The sequence below is a fragment of the Ursus arctos genome, unplaced genomic scaffold (assembly GCF_023065955.2).
Source record: "Ursus arctos isolate Adak ecotype North America unplaced genomic scaffold, UrsArc2.0 scaffold_7, whole genome shotgun sequence".
NCBI classification, from domain to species: domain Eukaryota; kingdom Metazoa; phylum Chordata; class Mammalia; order Carnivora; family Ursidae; genus Ursus; species Ursus arctos.
In genome coordinates this window covers 45,851,149-45,872,123 of record NW_026623089.1, presented here as the reverse complement: position 1 = coordinate 45,872,123, position 20,975 = coordinate 45,851,149, and the positions used below count along the sequence as shown (strand labels likewise).

Sequence of the window (20,975 nt, the reverse complement as noted above, 5' to 3'; positions counted from 1 at the left end):
GGTTTTGCAGACTTCGCCCTCTTGCCCTCCTTGAAAGCTGTCGATCAAACAGGTTTGGCAGCTCTGCCAGCCCCTGTCCCCTCGGGTGTGCAGTTGCCAGCAGCCCTCCCTGGGTGCTGGGGGCGTCTGGGAGGTGGGGCTTAGGGACCGAGCAAGCCCCCTCGGCCTGGCAGCTGTGGGCACCTCCCCCAAGCCTGCTGGCGAGGTCATCTTCGGGGCGCGGAGCCCAGGGGGTAATCGGAGCCCTCCTTTGTGAAAGGGTGGCAGGGAGCCTCCCTCAGCCATCTGGTGCCACTTGCCCCGCCCCATCTGTCCCAGCTGGACGACAGGATCAGAATCAGGTTGTAAATGTTTTCTTGTAGAAACACAAACCATTCTATAGAAAGATGTTATGGTGTATGTTGAAGTTCAAACAAGTCGTTCAGAAAGGGGACTATATATTTTTGTAGCAGAAAAAATTTTGATATGGCTCCCCTGATATCTGTGGGATCACCTACCTACCTCCTGTGTTCTGATGGTGGGGGGATGTGGGTGTGAGTCTGCAGGCTGGAGGGGACCTGGCTCCCTGCACAGCTGCGGGGGGCGGGGGGGTGGGGTGGGGGGAGTGGCCTGCTGGGACTCTGTTTAGGGGCTGAGCGGCTACTCTCCTGACAGACCCCTCTCAGCCTTTTTCAGCAGTGGCCCACCATTGATTTGCATTTTAAAAAAACCTACTCCCCCCCTTCCTTTTCTCTTTTTTTTCAGCTCACAAAGTTTTATTTATTTTTTTCCGAGCAGGCTTCATTTTTCTTAGCTTGTTTGGGAAGTTTGTTTTGTTTTCTTTGCTCTGTGACCCCCCCCCCCCCAGGGCTGTTCGCATTGCTGGCAGGAGGCCAGAAGCCAGGCTCTGCCCTGGCCTTGGAGACCTCCCGCCCCTGAGCAGGATTCCTGGGTGCTCCCAATGCTGTCCTTGGAGTGAAGTGGGTTGGTTGTCTTAAAACACAGTATATTGTAGCCGACTGTGCAATGTTGGGTACAGAGATTTTTTAACATTTTAGAACCATAATCTTTATGCATTTCAGGCATGGAAAATTGGAGGAAAAAGAGTCAATGGGGTGTGTGTGTGTGTGTGTGTGTGTGTGTGTGTTGGGGCGAGTAGGGCGGGGCGCAGGGCAAACTCCTACAAAGAGAACGTTTCAGGTCTACATGAGATGTGCAGGTCAAATCCTTGCACCTACTGGAGTGCCCCCCCCCCCCCCCCCCGTGGCGGAGCCTCAGTTACTGGAGCAGTTGATTGCTCCCCACGAGTGGGCCCTCTCATCACCTGGAACATCTGTGGTGTGTAGGGCCCCAGCTGTGGCCGCTCTGCCGGGGCAGCCTTGCTGGTGTGTCGTGTTCTGTCGACAGGCCTGGCCCAGAGCGGGGGACACGCGGGGGGCTGTGCCGATAATCGCCTCGGAGAGTCTTGGGGAGACGGTTGGTGGCCTCTGTTGCGCTGCAGTGTGCTGTCGCCATCTCAGGGCAAGCTGGTGACTGTCTCGATGTGGAGCGCTCGTCTCGTTCACATTTAAAGCATCATCTTCGTAGAGCATTTCCTGACGGGCTCCCGCCTCCTCCTTCCTTCCTGTGCGAGATCCTGCCCTCCAGCACCTTCCTGACTCCGCATGCCGTAGAAGGAAGGGTGTCCCTCGTCCCCTGTGTCAGGCGCCGGTCTCACCATGAGTTCTTGGCCTCCACAGCCTCGTTCTGGGTGCCTTGCATGCAGCAGGTGTCCGGACATGTAGCGTCAAGTCAGAGGCGTTTGTCTCCCACAACAAAAGCCTTTTCGCTGGGAGGGACTGGCCTAGCGAGTTTGCGCACTGATGGATTGCTCCTCACGTCTTCTTCAGTCCAGGGAGCCCGTACCCCAGGCCCTTAGTTGAGAATTTCGGACTGGATCGAGGGCCCAGTTAGATCCTCCTGAGGTCTGGACATTGCAGCGTGTTGGCCTCCTGGGATCTTGTCCCCGTCGAAGGTGGTTGAAGGTGTCATGGTGAACTGGGCTTCTGGGTGTAGACATTTCATGTGCATATAGGGTGTCAGAGACGGGCCTGCCCTGATGGTCGGGCTCCGTGCACCGTGGCAGCAGGGGGCTCCCCGTCCTCCTGCAGGCCTGAGCGACTTCACCTTCCACGGCAGAGGGAATAGCAGCTGGGAAGACAGGAAGGTGCCAGGCCTCTTTTCACCCAGCTTTCTGAGAAGTTGGGGGCCAGTAGTTGGGGGTGACTAAGCCCTGTCTCACCTGGGTGGGCCTGTACCTTGTCGATGCTGCTGGTGCTGGTCGATGAGCTGTCTCATGAATCATCCTCAGGGCTCTCTCTGGGCCCCAGGCTGGCTTTTTGTCCTGATGTTGTATTTCCATTTGTTGTTGTTTGTTTGTTTGTTTAAGAAAAATGGCCACAAGCTCTACGTTTTGACTGGAGGCCAGTTATTTTGTAGATTCTCCCTGAATTTGAATTTCTTGGATTTTTTCCTTATGATTAGATTCAGGTCCTGCGTTTTCATCAGGAATACCACAGAAATGAGGTGTCCTCAGTACATCCCCTCAGGAGGCACCCACGTTGGCCTGACTCATTACTGATGATGGAAACAGCGATGACTTAGTTAATAAGGTGGTATCTGCGAGGTTTCTCCGCTGCTGAGTTACTATTATGTTCTCTGTAATTAATAAGTGTCCTATGGGGAGATACTTTGAGATGTTGTAAACATGCTGTTTCTCGTCAAACTTTCATCAACTAATTTTAGAGCCTGTTACTGTCTGAATGTTTGTGTCCCCCAGATTCCCGTATTGAAATCCAATGCCCGATTGCACCAGCCTTTGGAAGGTACTTAGGTCTTAAGGGTGGAAACCTCCTGAATAGGATTAGCCCCCTTAAAAGAGACACCACAGAGCTCCCTTGCTCCTCCCACCACGTGGGGGGACACAGCAGAAAGGTACCAGCTTTGAACAGGGAACAGGGCCGTGACTCCAGCATGCAGGTGCCTTGATCTTGGGCCTCCAGAATTGTGCGAAATAAATTTCCGTTCTTTATAAGCCACGCAGTCTGTGCTGCTTTTCTGTAGCAGCTGTAACGGACCAAAACAGAGCCCACTGATGATTCCTGACAGAAGATTCTTGATCGTTCTTTCTGTCATGGTTGCTGAACAGTGATATTTTGATTCCATTAATTCCTTCTACGTTTATCATTTGGCATTCTGCGGTAGAGAAGAGCTTTCTCTTCTCCATTTGTTTACGTATGCATGTATTTGTATATATGTGAGTGGACTCACGGACTCTTATTTTATTTAGTGAGTTAAAATCCATTACTATAATTGTTTAGTCTGATGCTCAGATTCTTCCAGATTTGGCCAGCGAGGGTCCCTTCAAGCTGACTGCTGTGAAGGACAGCTCTTAAAAATGTGAATTTCCAGGTCTGTCTCAGTCCTGTTGAACTAGTCTCCATGGGCAGTTTGGAAAAGCCTCCTTGAGTGATTCTGATGTTCTTTGGAATTTGGGATCCTTTGGACCAGGCCCACCATTTTCCGGTGTGCACCTCACAGAGCCTCCCCTTTCCTCCCAGACACCTACTTGAGATGAGGGCCCTGCTCTGCCTGTCTTCATGCTGGGTTTCTGGGTCAGAGTTTCTTTGAACAAAAACTCCTGTAGCTTACAAAGTAATAAAAATAGTAAGTTTGAAAATCACTGGATTAGGTGACCTCCATTCCAGGCCTGGCATTGCTCCCGCTGAGCCCTTGCCTCTCCGCTTCCCTCCTCTGACCCACTTCTGTCCCTCCCTCTGCGTCTTTCCCGGTGACAGCACTGAGGTAGACAAAGGTCTCTCCTCTTACCAGATCAACAAGGAGGCCCCTCGGCGCGCCTTAGACTCAGCAGGTTTTGGGTTGTGGGTTTTGGTGGTGGAAACTCCTAAAGCTATGTTTGCTAAGTTCAGGGTTTCATACAGGAAACAAGCACTTAGAACGCCAGGCCCACTGGGGAGCCTGCTGGGGCTCAGAGCTGGTAGCCTAGGCTTCCCTGAACCTCCACATGGAGGCCATCCCTTGCGCCTCCAGTCTCTGAACACTGGGAACCTCCCTCTTCCCACACCTGTGTGCCAGGGGCACAGTGCTTGTGACCCCATGATAAGGGAGGATGGCCCACCCTCAGCCTTGTGTGGCTTATGGTGTCTTCCCCTGAGGAAGAGTCAGACTTCTGGATACCTATGAGTGGCTGCTGCCACCATGTCCAGATCGCACTGTTTCTGGCAGACCCTGGATGGGAGGAGTTGGGTCCTAAGGGGAAAGGGCTAGAATGGGACGTAGACACTTCTGATGCTAAGCGTGACTCAGGGAGCAGTTGAGAGCCTGTGGATCTGAGCCCTTCCCCTCTCAGTGGGTGGCTGTGTCTTGGGGCTGAGGCTACCTCATTTCTACTGTGGCCTGCCTTTGTGACCCCCCTCTCTCATTGGAACCTCTTCCCTTCCATATTCACCTCTCCCTTCCTGGACTCGTCACCTTAGGCCTGCCTGTTTCTTTGGCCTGAGAATGTTCCCCAGCCCCCAGTAGGCTCTGAGGACTCCCTTCTTGGGTGGTAGGGATGTCCAGGGCTTAAGATGTGCTACCTGGAAGGGCAGCAGGGCCCCCAGCTCCCTTGGGAGTATGGCTGCCCTTCCCTGGGATGGGCCTGTGACTGGGCCAGGTGCCCGTGCTGGGAGCCTTGAAAGCCACGTGGAAAGGTTGAGTCTTGGTGAATGGCTGACTGGAGAGTAAGTGGGAGAGGAGACGGCAAGGGTAACTTGGGGGGTTGGGGTTCTAGCCCAGCTTATGGGTGGATGGTGGTGTCCAGATACAGCACAGTTGAGCTGGGATCTGTGCCTAGGGTTTCACAGGGCCCACATCTAGGTGTTGGCAGGGTTGCATTGCTTTCTGGATGCTCTGGGGACTGCTTTCAAGCTCATGCCGGTTGTTGGCAGAATTCAATTCCTGACTGTTGTAGGACTGAGGCCCTGCTTCCTTGCTGACTGTCAGCCAGGGCCACCCGTAGCTCCTGCTCCGTGCACGTGGCTCCCATAGCTCAGATCCAGCACTGATGTACCACGTCCTTCTGATGCTGGGAACCTGACTGCTTCTGCCCTCAGCTGGTAGAAAGCTCTGCTTGTAAGGGCTCACGAAATTACATTGGACCCACTCTGATAATTTCATGATTTTAAGGTCAATGGATCAGTCACCTTGATTACGTCTGCAAGGTTTCTTTTGCCCTTTCTTTTATATGGTGCTACATTATGCTTCCTGGTTTTTCACTTTGTCCAGTAAAAAGATGACAGCTAAAAATATTTTGAAGTCTTCCTAGAGATCTGGGTAATTTGGTGGATCGAGTGGACACACCTCATTTTACTTTATTATAGAACCCCACAGAAGTTCAGATAGAGGGAATTTGTATTTTTATTTATTTTTTTAAGATTTATTTGTTTACTTGAGAGAGGGAGAGAGCAGTGCGAGTGCGTGGGGTGAGGGGCAGAGGGAGAGGGAGAATCCTCAAGCAGACTCCCCACTGAGCATAGAGCCCGACATGGGGCTCAGTCCCAGGACCCTGAGATCGTGACCTGAGCTGAAACCAAGAGTCGGCTGCTTAACCAACTGAGCCACCCAGGCGCCCCAAGATAAAAGGGAATTTTTAAAAAGGACTCAGTCTCCAAGGACGGGGGGAATGGGAGAAGAAGCAACAACAAGAAAAAATCTGCCAGCTTGGAGTAGATGGGTGAGTGACCCAGTTTAAAATGGAGAAGTTGGTGTCACTACATTGTTACTTTGGGGCTGAGGGGCAGGGGAGCATCCGAGGTGGCTAAATATAAGAATTATTGGAGAGTAGCTGATGTGGTTAGATACCTAGATTACTTTCCTTCCTCTGTGTTGCTTGGTGACACCCTCTCCCCTTTAGCTGGGCATTGGAGATTTATTCTGCAGAAGGAAAAACCTTCTCCAGAAGGGGAGACTCCAGGTATTCCTGGAGGTAAATATGGAGATCACATTCATTCCCCAGCCTTCTACTTGCATTTGGCTTGAGAACACTGACAGCCAGCCCCTTCCCTTCCAGGGAGGAGATTAAAAGAGACTTCACTGGGGGAACCTGACTGACCAAAGAGGAAAGCGTTAATGATGCCGACAACTAGGATTTCCTAGCAAGTGGCAGTCAGATCAGCCTACACAGAAACTCACCTGCCCCAGGACTCAGCGCTTCCAGCTAGTTTTTAGGCATTTACCCTTCCTTATGAGGATTATTTAATTATGAGGATGATCAAGGATTACTAACACCTGAAGAAGGTGCCTAATGTGAAAGGAAGCAAAATAAATAGAAAAAAATAAAGCAACTTGAGAGAAACATCCTATTTAGAAAGGAGAACATTTTGAAAAAAATGTAAACATTTTCTCAGAGATAAGAGAAATATATCTGTGAAGTAAGAATAGGATACTATAAAAAAAGAATATTTTGAAAACAAAATGATTGAAAGTTTAAAAACTAAGGGCAGGACGAAAGTATCAGAGTGATTAGAAGGTGAAGTTGAGGGAGTCTTCCAGGAAACAGATAAAAAAAAAGATCAAGAGATGGATAATAGAGCAGAAGGATCAGGCGGGGTTCCCATATCCACTAATAGGAGTTGCAGAAAGAGAGAACAGAGAGCCATTCAAGTGGGAAAAATGATCAAGAAAAAAAATTTCCTAGAAGGATATTGGTTTCCATATTGGAAAGGCTCATCAGATGTGGAGCCAAGTGGATGAAAATGAACCCAGACCAATACCCTGAAATGTCGGTATGCCTGAGAGAAAGGGATGATCCTACAGCTGTGCTGAGAGAAACGCATCAAACACAGATCAGGAGCCTGAGTGGTGTCATGGCTTCTCGGTACGCCGGAAGCTAGAAGATGGTAGAGCGGCGCCTTTGTGGTTCTCTGTGAAATTGAGTCCCAATTCTGTAGACAAACTTTGGTTCAAGAATGAGGGTAGTATAAAGATGTTTTCAGACGTTCAGGGTCCAAAAACTTTGCCTTTTGCACAGAAGGGTTTCTCTACCAGGGAGACCATAGACTCTCATGGGCTATTTCCCAAACTGAGGTAAAGGGAATTCGGCACACCAGTCCAGATTGAACTCCGTAAGCTCCAGGAGAGTTTTCTTCTGGAAGAAGAAATGGACAACTGGCATTGAATCCGGGGTTGAATGTTGATGAATTTATAGGAAATTAAACAGAAAAATAAGAGAATGATTAATTCCAGAGAACAAAAAGTAGGAACAGTAATGGTGGTGTTACATGGCTCACTCTGATGGCTGAAGTGGTCCTAATAATGTAAACTCTGAAAATCAGTCCAGCCATTGCCAGAGCTTAACTGTAATTGGGGTGGAGATAGAGGAAAGGAGAAGAGAAAGGGGCTTGGGGGCGGGGGGAACAAGAGGTTTCTATGGGAGTAAAGAGAGTTACATCCTTGCCTTCTAGGGTAGGAAGTAGGTAGGTAATACCTAGAACTGAAAGGCTAGGGAATAGTAATGCAAGTATATTGTATACAGAAATTTCTAAGAGCTATTGTATGGGGTATAAATACCAAGATCAGCTAGAAGTTGACAGGGTCCCCTGGAGAGGGGAGCTGTGGCCCAGGATCTGCTCTTTTTCTCAACACAAGTTTTACAGTAGTTGCTCCTTAGATAATGTGCAGGCGTGATTTGGGGGGGGAAAATGGAAACAGCCAATCCAGAAGCATGGCACACAATAAGGGGAGATATTGTGTGAGTATGTGGGCGCTGGCTTGATTTTGTTACTGTGTTTCTTACTGTGGATTATGGTGAAAATGTGAAGACCAGTGTTTAGTGGTTTCTCATTGCCATTTCACTTCTCATACTTCTGAATTGTTCAAATATTTTACGGCTGAGCATGTGCTGCTTCTTTTTTTTTAATTAAAAATAAACAGGGAGCTGGGGCGCCTGGGTGGCTCAGTCAGTTAAGGGTCCAACTCTTGGTTTCGGCTCAGGTCATGATCCCAGGGTTGTGGGATCCAGCCCCCTGTTGGGCTCTGTGCTCAGCGGGGAGTCTGCTTGAGGATTCTCTCCCTCTGCCCTCGCCCCCACATTTTTTCTCTCTCTCTCAGATAAACCAATAAAATCTTTAAACACACACACACACACACAGGGAGAGGGAGAAGGACGGACTCTTATAGGCTGAAATAATCCCAAAGTAGACAAGCCCTGTCTACAATGCGGATAGAGGTCATCACACTGGGGGGCCAGTAACCTCTGAGGTAGGCACCCCCTTCCCCCCAGCAATGGCCATTTTGCATCTCTAATGCAGAGGTGGTAATGGTAAGCACAACAGTGGAAATGTTTTCAGAGAATCACTTAGAAGTCCACCGCCCCATGCAGCCGGTTCCATACTTTTATATTCCATTTTGGCCTTCAACCACATGCTTACAAATTGTTCCGTAATTGCAAACCATGATGTTCAGATTTCATACCTAATGCGTATTCTTTTTCCTCTGTTGGTTTATTTTCTGGAGGCAAGTTCTTAGTCATGACTTTATTGGATTAAGGGTATGACTTTTTTGGGGGGGAGGGGTTTGAATATCTGTAACCATATTGCTTACCCAGGGGTAGTCACAGTGTTACTCTGCTGCCAGCAACCGGGTATAAACTTGCTGCCCTCACCATGGGCTTGCCAGCAGTAGTGCTGGTGATTTCGTTAAAAAGCGTAACATAAAATCATGTCTCTGGATGGTCTTTACGTTTCACGTCCAGTGATGTTGAACATTTTGCCATCTGTTCGTTATATCGTCCTTCCATGTCACATAATGTCCATATCCTTTGTCCTTGTGTCTAACACTGGAGTCTTGTTTCAAGTATGGATTTTTATATATTGTAGATTTTTACCTTTTGTCAGAACTGCTGCAGCTGCGGAAAACATCATTTGTGTTTCTTTTTATGTTCATGTTACTTTTGATTGTGTGGGAATTTGAAAACTATCTGTTTCATATTGATATTTTTATACTTTGTATTTTTTTCCTGTTGGCTCAAAAGCGAAGGAGATGTCCCTAAATGCTCTGTTGTGTTGTGTGTGTGCTTGCAACCTGAAATATTTAGATTTATTTTGCCTTATTAGTTAGCTCTCAGACTGCTAGCCGGCCCTCTCAACACTATGACATGATTCTAACCTTCCCCCTTGTTTTGAGAAGCTGATGTTTTGACAGACAACATGCCTCCTATTTGCCGTGTAAATGCTTTCTTCTGTTTTAATAAGTTCCGAAACTGAGACAGTTTGAGGACTTGGAATTAAATTTTCCTGATGATTGTTTTCTATGTATTTCTACAGAATACGAAAGCTACAGAATAGCTTTTGGAGATCCTTCTCTGTTGCAGTGATAATTAGTATTTGTGAAAAGTTTAGCCGTCTTTTAGGATATTTTATTATTTTGTTAAAATAAGATTCTTTGTGTGAATATTTTAAGGTAGATGGTCTTGGTTGGGTTTTTTTTTCACTTTTTTAAAAGATTTTATTTTTTTAAAGATTATTTATTTATTTGACAGAGAGACACAGCCAGCGAGAGAGGGAACACAAGCAGGGAGAGTGGGAGGGGAGCAGGGAGCCTGATGCGGGGCTGGAGCCCAGGGCTCTGGGATCACGCCCTGGGCTGAAGGTAAACGCTTAAAGACTAAGCCACCCAGGCGCCCCTAAAAGATTTTATTTTCAAGTAATTTCTACACCCAGCATGGGGCTCGAACCTACAACCCCAAGATCAAGACTTGCCTGCCATACCGACTGAGCTGGCAGGCGGCCCTGAATGGCCTTGGTTTTCGTTGAATTCATTCGTTGGCGGAGGGCCAAGTTCTGCCTTCCTCTGATGTGACTGGGTTTAGCAAATAAGGTGAGCTGTCAGGGACCCCAGTCACTTTGGAGTCGTTTCGGCTGAATGTTGAGTCAGATCGGGGTTCTAGTTTCAGCACCAGTGCCTGTGTCCACTTCTTGGGGTTCTTTGCCAGTGTGGGTGACTGTCAGGTTGGCGGCTCAGGTGTGCTCATCCGTCCCTTTGCCTTCCCTGAGGCAGTCTCAGGAGCTCGGTGCTGGCCTTGTTCTCCTCCAGACGGAGGGCCCAAGGACCCTGTGTTGGGGGTGTGGCTTGGGCTGGGGTCCAGACAAACCTTTGGTTACTTCCTTACCTCGTTAACCTCTTTTGTTTATACCTGGGATGCGCCCATGTGGAGACAGGCTCTTTGGCGACATTGAAGTTCAAGGTCTGCTTCTGCACCCGCAGGCCAGCAGTGTAGAGAGCAGTGCAAGAGTGAGAGGCAGTTTTTCCTCCCTGCTCCTCAGGCTCACGGATGGGGGGGGGGGAGTGGGCCAGCTCTCCCCACCTCATGATTAGTTGAGTGCCTTGTCTTCCCGTAGGGAGGAATAAATAGGTGGGTGAAGAAAGACTGAACTGTTTCCCCTCAACAGTTTCCTCATTTGTGAGCTGGATGGGGAAATGGGGTCATTAGGACATCCCCATCCCTAGGCCGCAGAGGGTTATCTTGGTTCAACAGAAATGGTGTGATGCCCGGTGCGAATGCCCTGGGTTGTGCATGGCAGGTGTGTCGGGGACACGTCTGAGTGTGGTACACAATGTCATGGATGCTTAGGGTGTTTCTGGCCCTTCCCCGGTGTGGACCTGGCTAGTGTAGTTCCAAATGTCTGAGTTTCCAGGAAGTAAGGGCTGGGAGTGTCTGTCCTGGTTGTTGAGATTCTCTGGATGTGGGTTTGGACGCTGACGTCTGTGAAAGCAGTTTTACATGGGTGGTCTTTGTGGGGTGAGGCCTTCAGGGCCACCTGAAAGAGGGTGCAACCTGTGGTGAGGGAGGCCAGGTGTCCTGCAGAGAATCCTCCCTCCAGAGCCTGTGTGCCCATGGAGTTCCTGTGGCCTTTCTGTGTTCCCCACGGTTAACCGGCCAGAGCTGAGGAACAGGGATCTCCAGGTTGAGAGTCCCCCCATCACCTCAGGGTAATCATTTCCCAAAGGCCCCAAGCAGGGGGGCAGGGACGAGGTTGCCAGTACTATGGAAAACAGACAGACATGTGCTAATTAGCTGGTTTCTTTGTGGAAGAAGAAGGGAGTCTGGCTGTGTTTACCGCTTCAAAGCCTTTGAGAGAGAGCTTTACCATGGTTAGGTTAAATGATGCCCAAGGAGTACTCTCTAGGACTCCTAAACTTTTGGGGTACTGTGCAGCCTTCCCCAGTCTCTGGGGTCCAATTCCACAGAGGGTGTGGCCATCCACCTTCCAGGCTCCTCTAGGAACCGTGAAGAAGAGGAGGCTGTGTTTGACGATTCTAAGGAGCAGGAGTGTCTTGTCCACAAAAAGGAACAGGGTTTCTACCATTTAGAACATTCTCCCACCTTCTAGGGCATTTCTGGCCAAGTTGACGGTTCTCTGTGATAAACTTACCTGAGTTTTAGGTTAAAAAACGTTTTTTTCTATATGCGTGAAGCCAGTCACCTGTAATTGAAGAAAAACCCAGTGCTTTGGGGTTCTTGGCATGTGTGGAACACAAATGGGTGAATGTTGGTTCCCTTGGTTGCCTACTGCGAGCCATCCCGACCGTAGCCATCCCGACTGGAGCCCTGGTCTGTGTGCTGGGCTGCAGCTCGCAGGGTCCTTCTACCTTTGCAGGAGCCCCAGCGGGGCCACAGCCTGTGGTTCGTAGGCTGATACCTGGTACGTTAGGCACGTCAGAGTCACTGGGGAATTTGTCAAAAATGCAGATTCTGGGCCTCAACTCACACCTACTCCTCAGAACCTGCAGAGGGGAGAAGCCTGAGGTCTATCTGTATTTGGAATGGGTCGTTGGGTGCTGCCAGCTGGGTCCCTCCACACCAGTGATGCGAGGGCTCAGTTTCAGTTGAGGATGCTGAGGCCTGGAGAGGGCAGGAACTGGCCCAGGAGCAGGTCATGTTGCCGAAGGAAGGAGCTCTGCTCCCCGCAGCCAGCCGGCGTGGCCCAGGCTGTGTTCAGGCCTCCTGGGTGTCCCGTGTCCAGTGGGGTCCCTCGGGACCTGGGATTGCATTCACACTCCCTTCTCGGAGGGGACTTTTGTGGAAGCGCTGTGCTGATGGTGGGGCCGGAGGCTGCTGGGTCGCTGTCCCCTTCCTGGCTGGGTTTTGAGGCCAAACGACGGGCCGGACTGTCCCATCCCTCTCAGAGGGAGGAGGTGAGCAAATGGCAGCGTCCAGGCTGCTGTGCCTGTTGATGTTACCCCGTGACCGGGACATTGAGCGGTCACAGCACCCATTTCCAGAGGGCTGTGGTTTGCCTGTCCCTGCTTGGCATCACTTTCTCCGGACATTACAAGCCCGTGGCCAGGCCACGGAGGCCGCTCCCAGGAAGGGATTTTGCAGTAGCCACTCCTTGGCAAGGCGGCCGCCGCTGGTTTCGTCCTGGCAGTTGTGGGTTGTCTCCTCATTGCCTGAGTAGCCTTGTCTGTTTTTGCCTCAGCCCTGTGATGATTTGCCTCTCTCCTCAGCCCTCGGAAGCGGGACGTGAACGGGGGGCCGGGGGTGAGCCTCTCCCTGGGAGCCCTAGGTCCTGCCTGACCCCCCGAGGGTCAGCTGGAGGCCCCCACCTCTGTCCCTGCCACTGAGCCACTGCTTTGGCAGCAGAGCGTGCTGGAGGAGTTAAGGGCCCACCAGGATTGCTATCGGATTCAAAAAGGAAAGTCGTAGGGGCGCCTGGGTGGCTCAGTCGGTTAAGCATCTGCCTTCGGCTCAGGTCATGATCCCCGGGTCCTGGGATCGAGCCCCGCATTGGGCTCCCTGCTTCTCCCCCTCCCTCTGACTGCCACTCCCCCTGCTTCTGCTTGCTTTCTCTCGGGCTCTCTGTCCCTCTCTCTCTCTGTCTCTCAAATAAATAAAATCTTAAAAAAATAAATAAAAATTGGTATCCTCTATTCTTTCAAAAATTCTCTTCTTCTTTTGGTGGCTTTTGGAGAGTTGTTAACATGATTCTTGCCCAGTCTGTAGCTGGCACTGATAGTAAAGCAATGCCTGGACTCGTGCAGGAGCACGGAAACAGTTTGGAGATTTCTGGAGTCTATATGAACCTCACCTTTGCCCTTTCTTGGGGAGCAGGTTTGGGGGAGATGTTTTGCCACTGACCCTGTCATCTCATTACTGCCATGTCTGTCCACAGGTCCCGCTTCTCAGAAGATGCACTATTATAGATACTCTAACGCCGAGGTCAGCTGCTGGTACAAGTACCTCCTTTTCAGCTACAACATTGTCTTCTGGGTGAGTCACCGAGAGCGGCCTCCGTCCCTCGTTTCGTCCTTTATTCAGTAGATCATGATTCTTTCCGAACTGTTGATTGGCCAGCCCCCCTGTGAGGCTCTGGAAGGGAAGGTGGGCGGGGCTAAAAGCCCGACCTGGCAGAACCAAAGACAAGTTAATTATAACACAGGCTGTTAAGTACTGTGACAGGGATGGCCTGGGTGATCGCACACCAGGTTAATGGGCCCCTACCCCAGCCTTGGAGGTTTGGGAACGCTCGGAGCTCTGGCCCATGTGCGCCTCTGTTTTCTCCCTTCCCTGCCCTGGGGGTGCTCCCAACGAGACCTCGGCAGCAGGGTGCTTTGTGTGCTCTTGACTGAGGGCCAGGCCCTCTTCTGCACTCTGGGAGCTAAGAGTGGACAAGAGCAATAAAGCCCTGTTCCTTCTAGTGCTTGTGTTTAACCAGTAATGACATTAGCCTCCTGAGCAACAGAGCAGGGAGGGAGAAGCTCCTTGGCTAGGGAGGTCGGGGAAGGGCATTCCAAGGAGGTTCACTTAAGGGCTGAGACCAGAGTACCAGTGAAGAGGCCAGCCAGTGGGGGTCTGGGAAGAAAGCTGCAGGCTGGAAGAGCGGCATTTGCAAAGGCCCTGAGGCAGGCATGCACTTGGCATGTGCAGGGGACAAAGAGAAGGCCATGTGGCTGGAGCTTAGTGAGTACAGGGGGAGGGGACACAAGTGAGGACAGAGACATGAAGGAACCCGGTCATGTAGGACCTTACAATGCTCAGTAAGTAGGTAGGATTATTTTCTAGTTCTTCTAGTAGCTCTTGGTGTAGGTTACAAGTTGGGTCTGATTTTGGAATGATTCTGCAGAGTGAAAGGATGGGTGGTGGTACCATGTTCTGAGAGAGAGTTTGGAGACAGAAGTGTTAGAATGGTCTCTTGGCCACATGGAAATGTTTGTTTCGTGGCTCTGTGACCATCCTGGAGATGAAAGTCTTGGCCACAACAGAGAAAGGAGGGGCGGCTGGATGATATCATGGAGGGAGGGTGTTGACTGAGAAGAGGAGAGGTGTGAATGTGGAGTTGTGGGACTAGAGGTGACCTTGAAGAGGAAAGTCCTCTCCAGAGCTGGCTGTGAGTAGGTGGGATGAGGGGAGGCCAGGAGATTCTGTATCATAGAAGCCTTCCAGGTAGAGAGAACAGTCAGCTGTGCCACAGAGGGTGACACAGGAGGAGGACAGAAAATTGGCATTGGCTCTGACAAGGTGGAGGTTGTTGGTGACCCTGACCAGAGCTGCTGTGTGCTCTGGGGGGGATGGGCATGCACCTGGAGCTGGCTGAGGAGCCAATGGGAGGTGACACAGTGGAGACTGTGACTCACGACAGTTTTTCAAGGACTCTTGCCTTAAAGATGATCAGAAAACTCAGGCTTTGGCTGGAGATGGTCAGGGCATTGGGGGAGGTGGCAGAGCACATGTGTGTCACCAGTGGGCTCAGTCCAGGGAGAAGCAGACACTGAGTCCATGCAGGTGGGTGAGGGGACGTGATTGTGCACCTTCAGCAAGCGTTGCTTGTCAGCTTCTGCTTCGGGGGGCACTTGGAGAAAGAGGGACAGGGTGGTCGGCCATGATGCCACATTTTGCTTCTCCTGTGTGTGTTGGCATGTCCTGTTTGGACAACTCTTGCAAACAAGGCAGATTTACTAAGACTTCTAGCTTTTACCCTTGATTTTATAGCATCATCTCCTGATGATTTATCTCAAAGTTTTGGGGGGTTTCTGTCCTGGAGAAACAGGGTGGGATTCAGTGGCTTGGCCGTTCACCCCACGTCTTTTTCTGTGCCCGGACAACCTGTTACCAGCAACTTCATCATTTCCCTTGAAATAAGGCCATACAGGACAGTCGGTGTGGTTCCTATGGGCTTCTCCTAATGAGAGGCCTGCGTCTGTCTCATCCAGCAGCCTATGGCTTCCCGGACCGGCCCTGCTCCCTCCCTGACCTCACCTGGAGGCCCCGCCCACCGGCCAGGTGTCTGGTGGAGGGCCCCCTGGCCTTGGCAGGCAGTCTCACACTTTGGACGCTTGGACACCCAGGTGACGCGTTGTTCTCTCCCACCCCCAGGCTGTGCTTGCTTGGTCTTGTGCCTTGTCCTCTGAAGGTCACCCTGAATTTTGCAGCGAGAGCAAATTTCCCGCTGCTGTGGCTGTGGGCCCGCTAATCTCCATTTCTTCGCATTCTTTTCAGAACAGATTCTTTGCTCTCGGGAAGCTCTACCAACTTGCCCAATAATAACTCCTCGGCAGCACCAGATTCGAATAGTGGAGTTCCCGAACCCGGAATCATAAGAAGTCTGTTTGATTAATGGGTGCTGCCGAGTTCTCGGCATTCAGCAGGATTGTCAAGTGTGTGGGGTCGAGAGTCTCTTTCTCAGTTTGTGGGCTCTGGGGCCAAAAAGGAAGGGAGAAAAAGGAACACTCAGGAAAACGAGGCACAAGAGAGCTTGGTTGGGAAAATGACCCAGACACCTCCCTGCTGGGTCCCTGGCAGTGACTGCTCTCTTCATCTGCACAGGAGCTCAAGGGCGGGGTGCGGTCTGAGAAGCAGGGGGCAGAGCCCTCCAGGAAGCGCATGGTGGGTGCAGTGGGAGGCATGTACCCAGGGCCAGGGCTGGACTCCCCCACTACGCTGAGTGATCCTGAGGAGTCTTCGTGTTTTCATTGTGAAATGTTGATGTCACAGGCCTGCCGCCTGCCCCCCAGGGTCGCTGGAAACATACACAGTCGTATGCCAAGCCTCACCTCGTCAGAGAAGTTTTCTTTCTGAAATGGAAGAAATAACCAAAATCAAACGATCTAACAATCCCCGACGTTCCCATCACCTCTCTTCAACATTTTTCACTGTTTAATTTACATCCCCCCCGCACCTCCCCCCCCCCGTTATTTTGAGGCAAAGCATAGATAATTGTTTTGCACAGAGAGTTTTTGTATTTGTTTTGTTTTGACGAATGAACAATGAACAGAGGGACAGGGTTGCAGCTTTGCTGGCAGACCTGGGCTCAGCAGGCTAGTTCAGATACCCAGAAGGCGACCTGTCGTTCCTTTGACCAGTGCTAGGAGCTAGAACAAACACAAGGCTTTATTATTAAGCACTTTGCCCCATTCAGAATTATTTGCACACTGACATACTTTATAGCCAACACCTACCTGTACACTCTTAACAGGGTTTTTAAAGCTCTGTCCCTCCAGTTCGGGGCTGAGATTTTTTCCAAGAGACTGTTAATATTCGCTTGGGGTGACAAATGGGGATGCAGTTGATGTCTGCGTGCAGAGTGAGCATGGAGCGGGGCTTCATGCGGCTCTTATCACAGGGTCGTCAGGGAAATAATGCTTCTAGACGACATAGTGTGGAGAGGGCACTAGCACTTTCTACTTTTTCAAAAAAATGTATTTATCTATGTATGGATGTAGGCTCTATGCCCAACATGGGGCTCAAACTCACGACCCTGAGATCAAGAGTTGTTGCTCCGCCGACTGAGCCAGCTGGGCGCCCCCTACCATTTTTTTTTTTTCTTTTAATCATAGTCATTCTTTGGTTGTATTAGTGAGACCTGTTTCCAGTGCAGAATGTCACTTTGACTTAAGAAAATGCAAATCAAGGGGCTCAGTCAGTTAAGCATCTGCCTTCAGCTCAGGTCATGATCCTGGGGTCCTGGGATCTAGCCCCGCATCTGGCTCCCTGCTTAGCGGGGGGGGGGGGGGGTCTGCTTCTCACTCTCCCTCTGTCCCTCCTCCCTGCTTGTGCTCTCTTTCTCTCTCTCTCTCAAATAAATAAATAAATAAACCTTAAAAAAAATGCAAATCAAAACGACAGGAAGATATCATTTTGCACCCATTAGGATGGCTATTATTAAAACACACAAGCACACACACCCCCACCAAAATAACAGATGTTGACGAGGATGTGGAGAAATTGCAACCCCCGCGCACTGTTGGTGAGAATGTAAAATGGTGTAGGCACTCTGGAAAACAGTATGGAGGTTCCTCAAAATGTCAAAAAATAGAATTACCATATGATCCAGCAATTCCACTCTGGGCATAGACCCAAAAGATTGAAAAAGCAGGGTCTCAGAGAGATGTCTGCACACCTGTGTTCACAGCAGCGTTATTCACAACAGCCAAAAGATAGAAGCAACCCAAGTGTCTACCGACAGATGAATAGACAAAATGTGCTCTGTAAATGCGATGGGATCTTTTTCAGCCTTAAAAAGGAAGGAAATTATGACGCATATGCTACAACACGGGTGAACTTTGAGGATATCACACCAAGTGAAATAAGCCCGTCACAGAAGGACAAATACTATATGGTCCCACTTAGAGGCAGTACCGAGAGTAGTCCGATTCACAGAGACACGCAGGAGAAGGGTGGTTGCCGGGGCGGGGGGAGGGGACAAGGGGAAGTCAGTGTTGAGCGGGTACAGAGTGCCAGTTTTGGTGGCTGTGTTGCTCAACACCGTGGCCACCCTGAGTGCCACTGAGCTGGACTCTCGTATAAATGGTTCAGACGGCTGGGTTTTATATTGTGGCTGCTTTCCCACAATTCAGATTAAAAAGCCATCCCCTTTGACTTGCAGAGGAGGGGCAGCTGGGAGAGGTATACCCTGGAGGAAGAGCCGTGTAGGGCCCGGTTCTTTGTTCTCACCCCGCCCGGTTCCACAAGGAATTCGAGCCCTCCCGGTCTGGCCTAGCGAACCTCTGGAGGGGAGGATTCCAATGATGTCTGCAGTACAGCATCGCTTCCTGCCACCAGCATCGAGTTTAACCTGCAAAGGTTCAGATAAAGCCCTTGCCTGGATCTATTTCACAGATGGATTAAAAGTGAAGAACTGAGGCCCCTTGTGGCACAGACAATGAGCCTGTGTCTGCGGACAGGAGAGCCCCCTGCCCCTGGCTTTTTCTGAGATGCAGGCAGGTCCGAGCCGAGCTGCAGCTTCCCTTCTCGGGGAGTGCAGGAATTAGCTTCGGAGCCCCGTGAGCAGCCTGTTTGTAGGTGAGAGGAGAGCCATGGGCGTTTGTACTCTGTGCCCAGTGTGGCTTCAGGTCCCTTCCTTCCAAGCCACAAAGGCCACCCATGAGTAGGATGACGAGTCGGGAAACTTTTAAGAGTGAAAGAGAGGTTATTAAGAATTCTGCCTGAACAACAGGTGTATCCTAGGACTGTCCCAGGCACACCAGGACATGTGGTCACCCTACCCAGGAGAGGCAAAGCAAGTCTGATGTGGAAGGAGTGAACGGTCAGCTCTCTCCCCCTGCCCCCAGCATCTTTGTGGGTAGAGAGTCTAATTCTCTTTGGCCTTTATGGTGCGCCTCCTTTGATAGGGGACTCCCCACATCCTGTGGTGAGCTCATGTCTCTGGATCACCGACTGATCTAGAATTGCCCTTATTTGAGCTGAACTCTATGTAACTCCACACCCCAAGGCCTGACCCCCTGGTCTCAAATGCAGTTTCTCTGCTTCTATCTCTGGGTAATTAGTGCAATCAAAAAGGAAAGTCTAGGGCTTTAATAATGTGTGTAGTGTATTTTCACTTTCAGTGCTGAGAAATGGTACCTTTTTGTCTTCAAGTTTTATTTAACAAACTTTTGTAATTTCATGGAAATTCTAGAAGGTTACACAAGGCACCCCAGCTTTACCACGTTCCCTCCCCATGCTCCATCCTGTCTGCAGTTGCACACGGGTTCCCATCTTTGTGGGAGCATCCTTGCAGTCACGAGGTCTGCGTTTTCACGTCAGCATCCCCTAGCATAGAACATTCTGGGTTGCCACATAGTCTTCTTGATTGTATTTTTGGAAATTTGGACATTTTGGTTGTTTCCAGTTTTTTTACTATCCTAGATAAGGACAGTGATTAGTTTGGTGTAGTATAGTTTCCTCCCTTTGGGCAAGGGAGGGAAATTATTTGCTGGAATAGATTCCCAGGAGTGAGATTAAATGGGTCAGAGAGTGTGTACGTTGTTTTGACCTGGCTGACATATTTATACAGTTAAAATTACTTCTCTAGAAGGGCTGCCCCAATTCATAGGAAATAGACCGCCTTATCTCCTAGGTGAGTGTGTGTGTGTTTTTCCACATTTGCACTTGCCAAGGCCGAGGGCAAGGATTGCTTAATCAGGGATTCCACTAGAACACCTTGATGCTACTCCCTGTAGGGCTTCAGCTCCTGATCTCACTGGGGCACGTGCGAGGCCGGGATCATCAGCAGGGATTTCTGACGAGGGTCTGTTCACAGGGCACTGTGGTCCTTGCCCGGTGCATATGACTGTTACACGCTCCTGGGGGAGTGTCAAGTCTAGGTAACTGGTGATGTGATAACTGTGTATCCTTCTCCAGTAGATAGCGGGCATGGCCCAGTCTAATGATTTGCCTTCTGAGCAGGGAGGCCCTATTCTTACCTTGGTTCCCATCTTCCCACCTTCTTCTTCTTTCTTTCCCCAGAAACACTTTATATCACTTGTATTGAGGTGTACATTTGATAGACTAATACTTACCCACTTCCAGTGTATAGTTCGATGTGAGTCGACAGCTGTATACTCCCATGTAACCACTGTCACTCCAGTGAAGATATAAAACCTTTCTGTCACTCCAGAAACTGTCCTGTGCCCCTCTGCAGTCATTCCCTTCCACCCTGTCCTCAGGCAAGCCATCCATCTGCCTCCTATCACTCTCGGATCGGACTTCTTTTAGTTTAGGTGATGTTTTCTCTGTTCTTCTGTTTTTAATTTCATTGATATCTTTAAAGACTTTAAAAAATATTTTTAAATTTTATTTTTGAAAATTGCAGTAAAGCATACAGAACGATTTAGAATTGTAGTGATTTTCTGATGCACAGTTCAGTGCTATTAGGTCTGTTCACTTTGTCCTGCAGCTATCACCACCATCCGTCTTCAGTCTGTTTCATTGATTTCTGCTCCTATTTTTAAAAAATTATTATTATCTTTTAAAATTTTTTTAGAGAAGGAGAGCATGTGCGAGCAGGGGGGAGGGGCAGAGGGAGAGAGAGAATCTCAGGCAGACTCCCCACTGAGCACAGAGCCTGACACAGGGCTTGATCTCAGGACCCTGAGATCATGACCAGAAACGAAATCAAGAGTCCGAGGCTTAACCCACTGAACCACCCAGGCACCCCTGCTCCTATTTTTATTTCCTCACTTCTACTTTGGGATTACTTTGCTTTTTTTCTAGCTGTTTAAGGCAGAAGATTAGATCATTGATTTTAGATCTTTCCTAGTATGGGTATTTGATGCTCCGTGTTTTCTGCCTCCCACACATTTTGATACGTTTTCATTTCATGGGGTTAAAATACCTTGTGTACGTGTACTCTGTATGTAATGTGTCCTTTCTTCCACCTCCTGGCTCACTTCAACAGTTTCTCTTTATTACTGGATTTCAGCAGTTTTATTATGATATGGGCTGGTGTGGTTTTCTTTGTTTATTCTGTTTGGGGTTCATTGGGCTTTTGGGATTTGTGGGTTTATAGTTTTCATCAGATTTAGGACTGCTTTGACCATTATTTCTTCAAATATACACCTCTCCCCTTTTTTCTTCTCAGACTCCTTGCTGTCTCCTGGGTCACTGAGGCTCTGTTCAATTCCCCCACCCCTACCCTTTAGTTCAAATAGTTTCTATTGCTTTGTCTTCAAGTTGGCTC

The 20,975-nt window shown here is 49.7% G+C and overlaps 1 protein-coding gene across 2 annotated transcripts in view; it reads left to right on the top strand.

Moving 5' to 3' along the window:
- Positions 1 to 20,975, top strand: part of TSPAN14 (tetraspanin 14) — a 53,614-nt gene that overhangs the window by 13,959 nt on the left and 18,680 nt on the right. For both annotated transcript variants that reach the window (XM_026504570.4, XM_057308513.1), the window contains exon 2: positions 13,191 to 13,288. In XM_026504570.4, coding sequence (XP_026360355.1) covers positions 13,208 to 13,288 — 81 coding nt within the window. In that variant the 5' untranslated portion in view covers positions 13,191 to 13,207. The remainder of the gene's footprint in view (positions 1 to 13,190; positions 13,289 to 20,975) is intronic.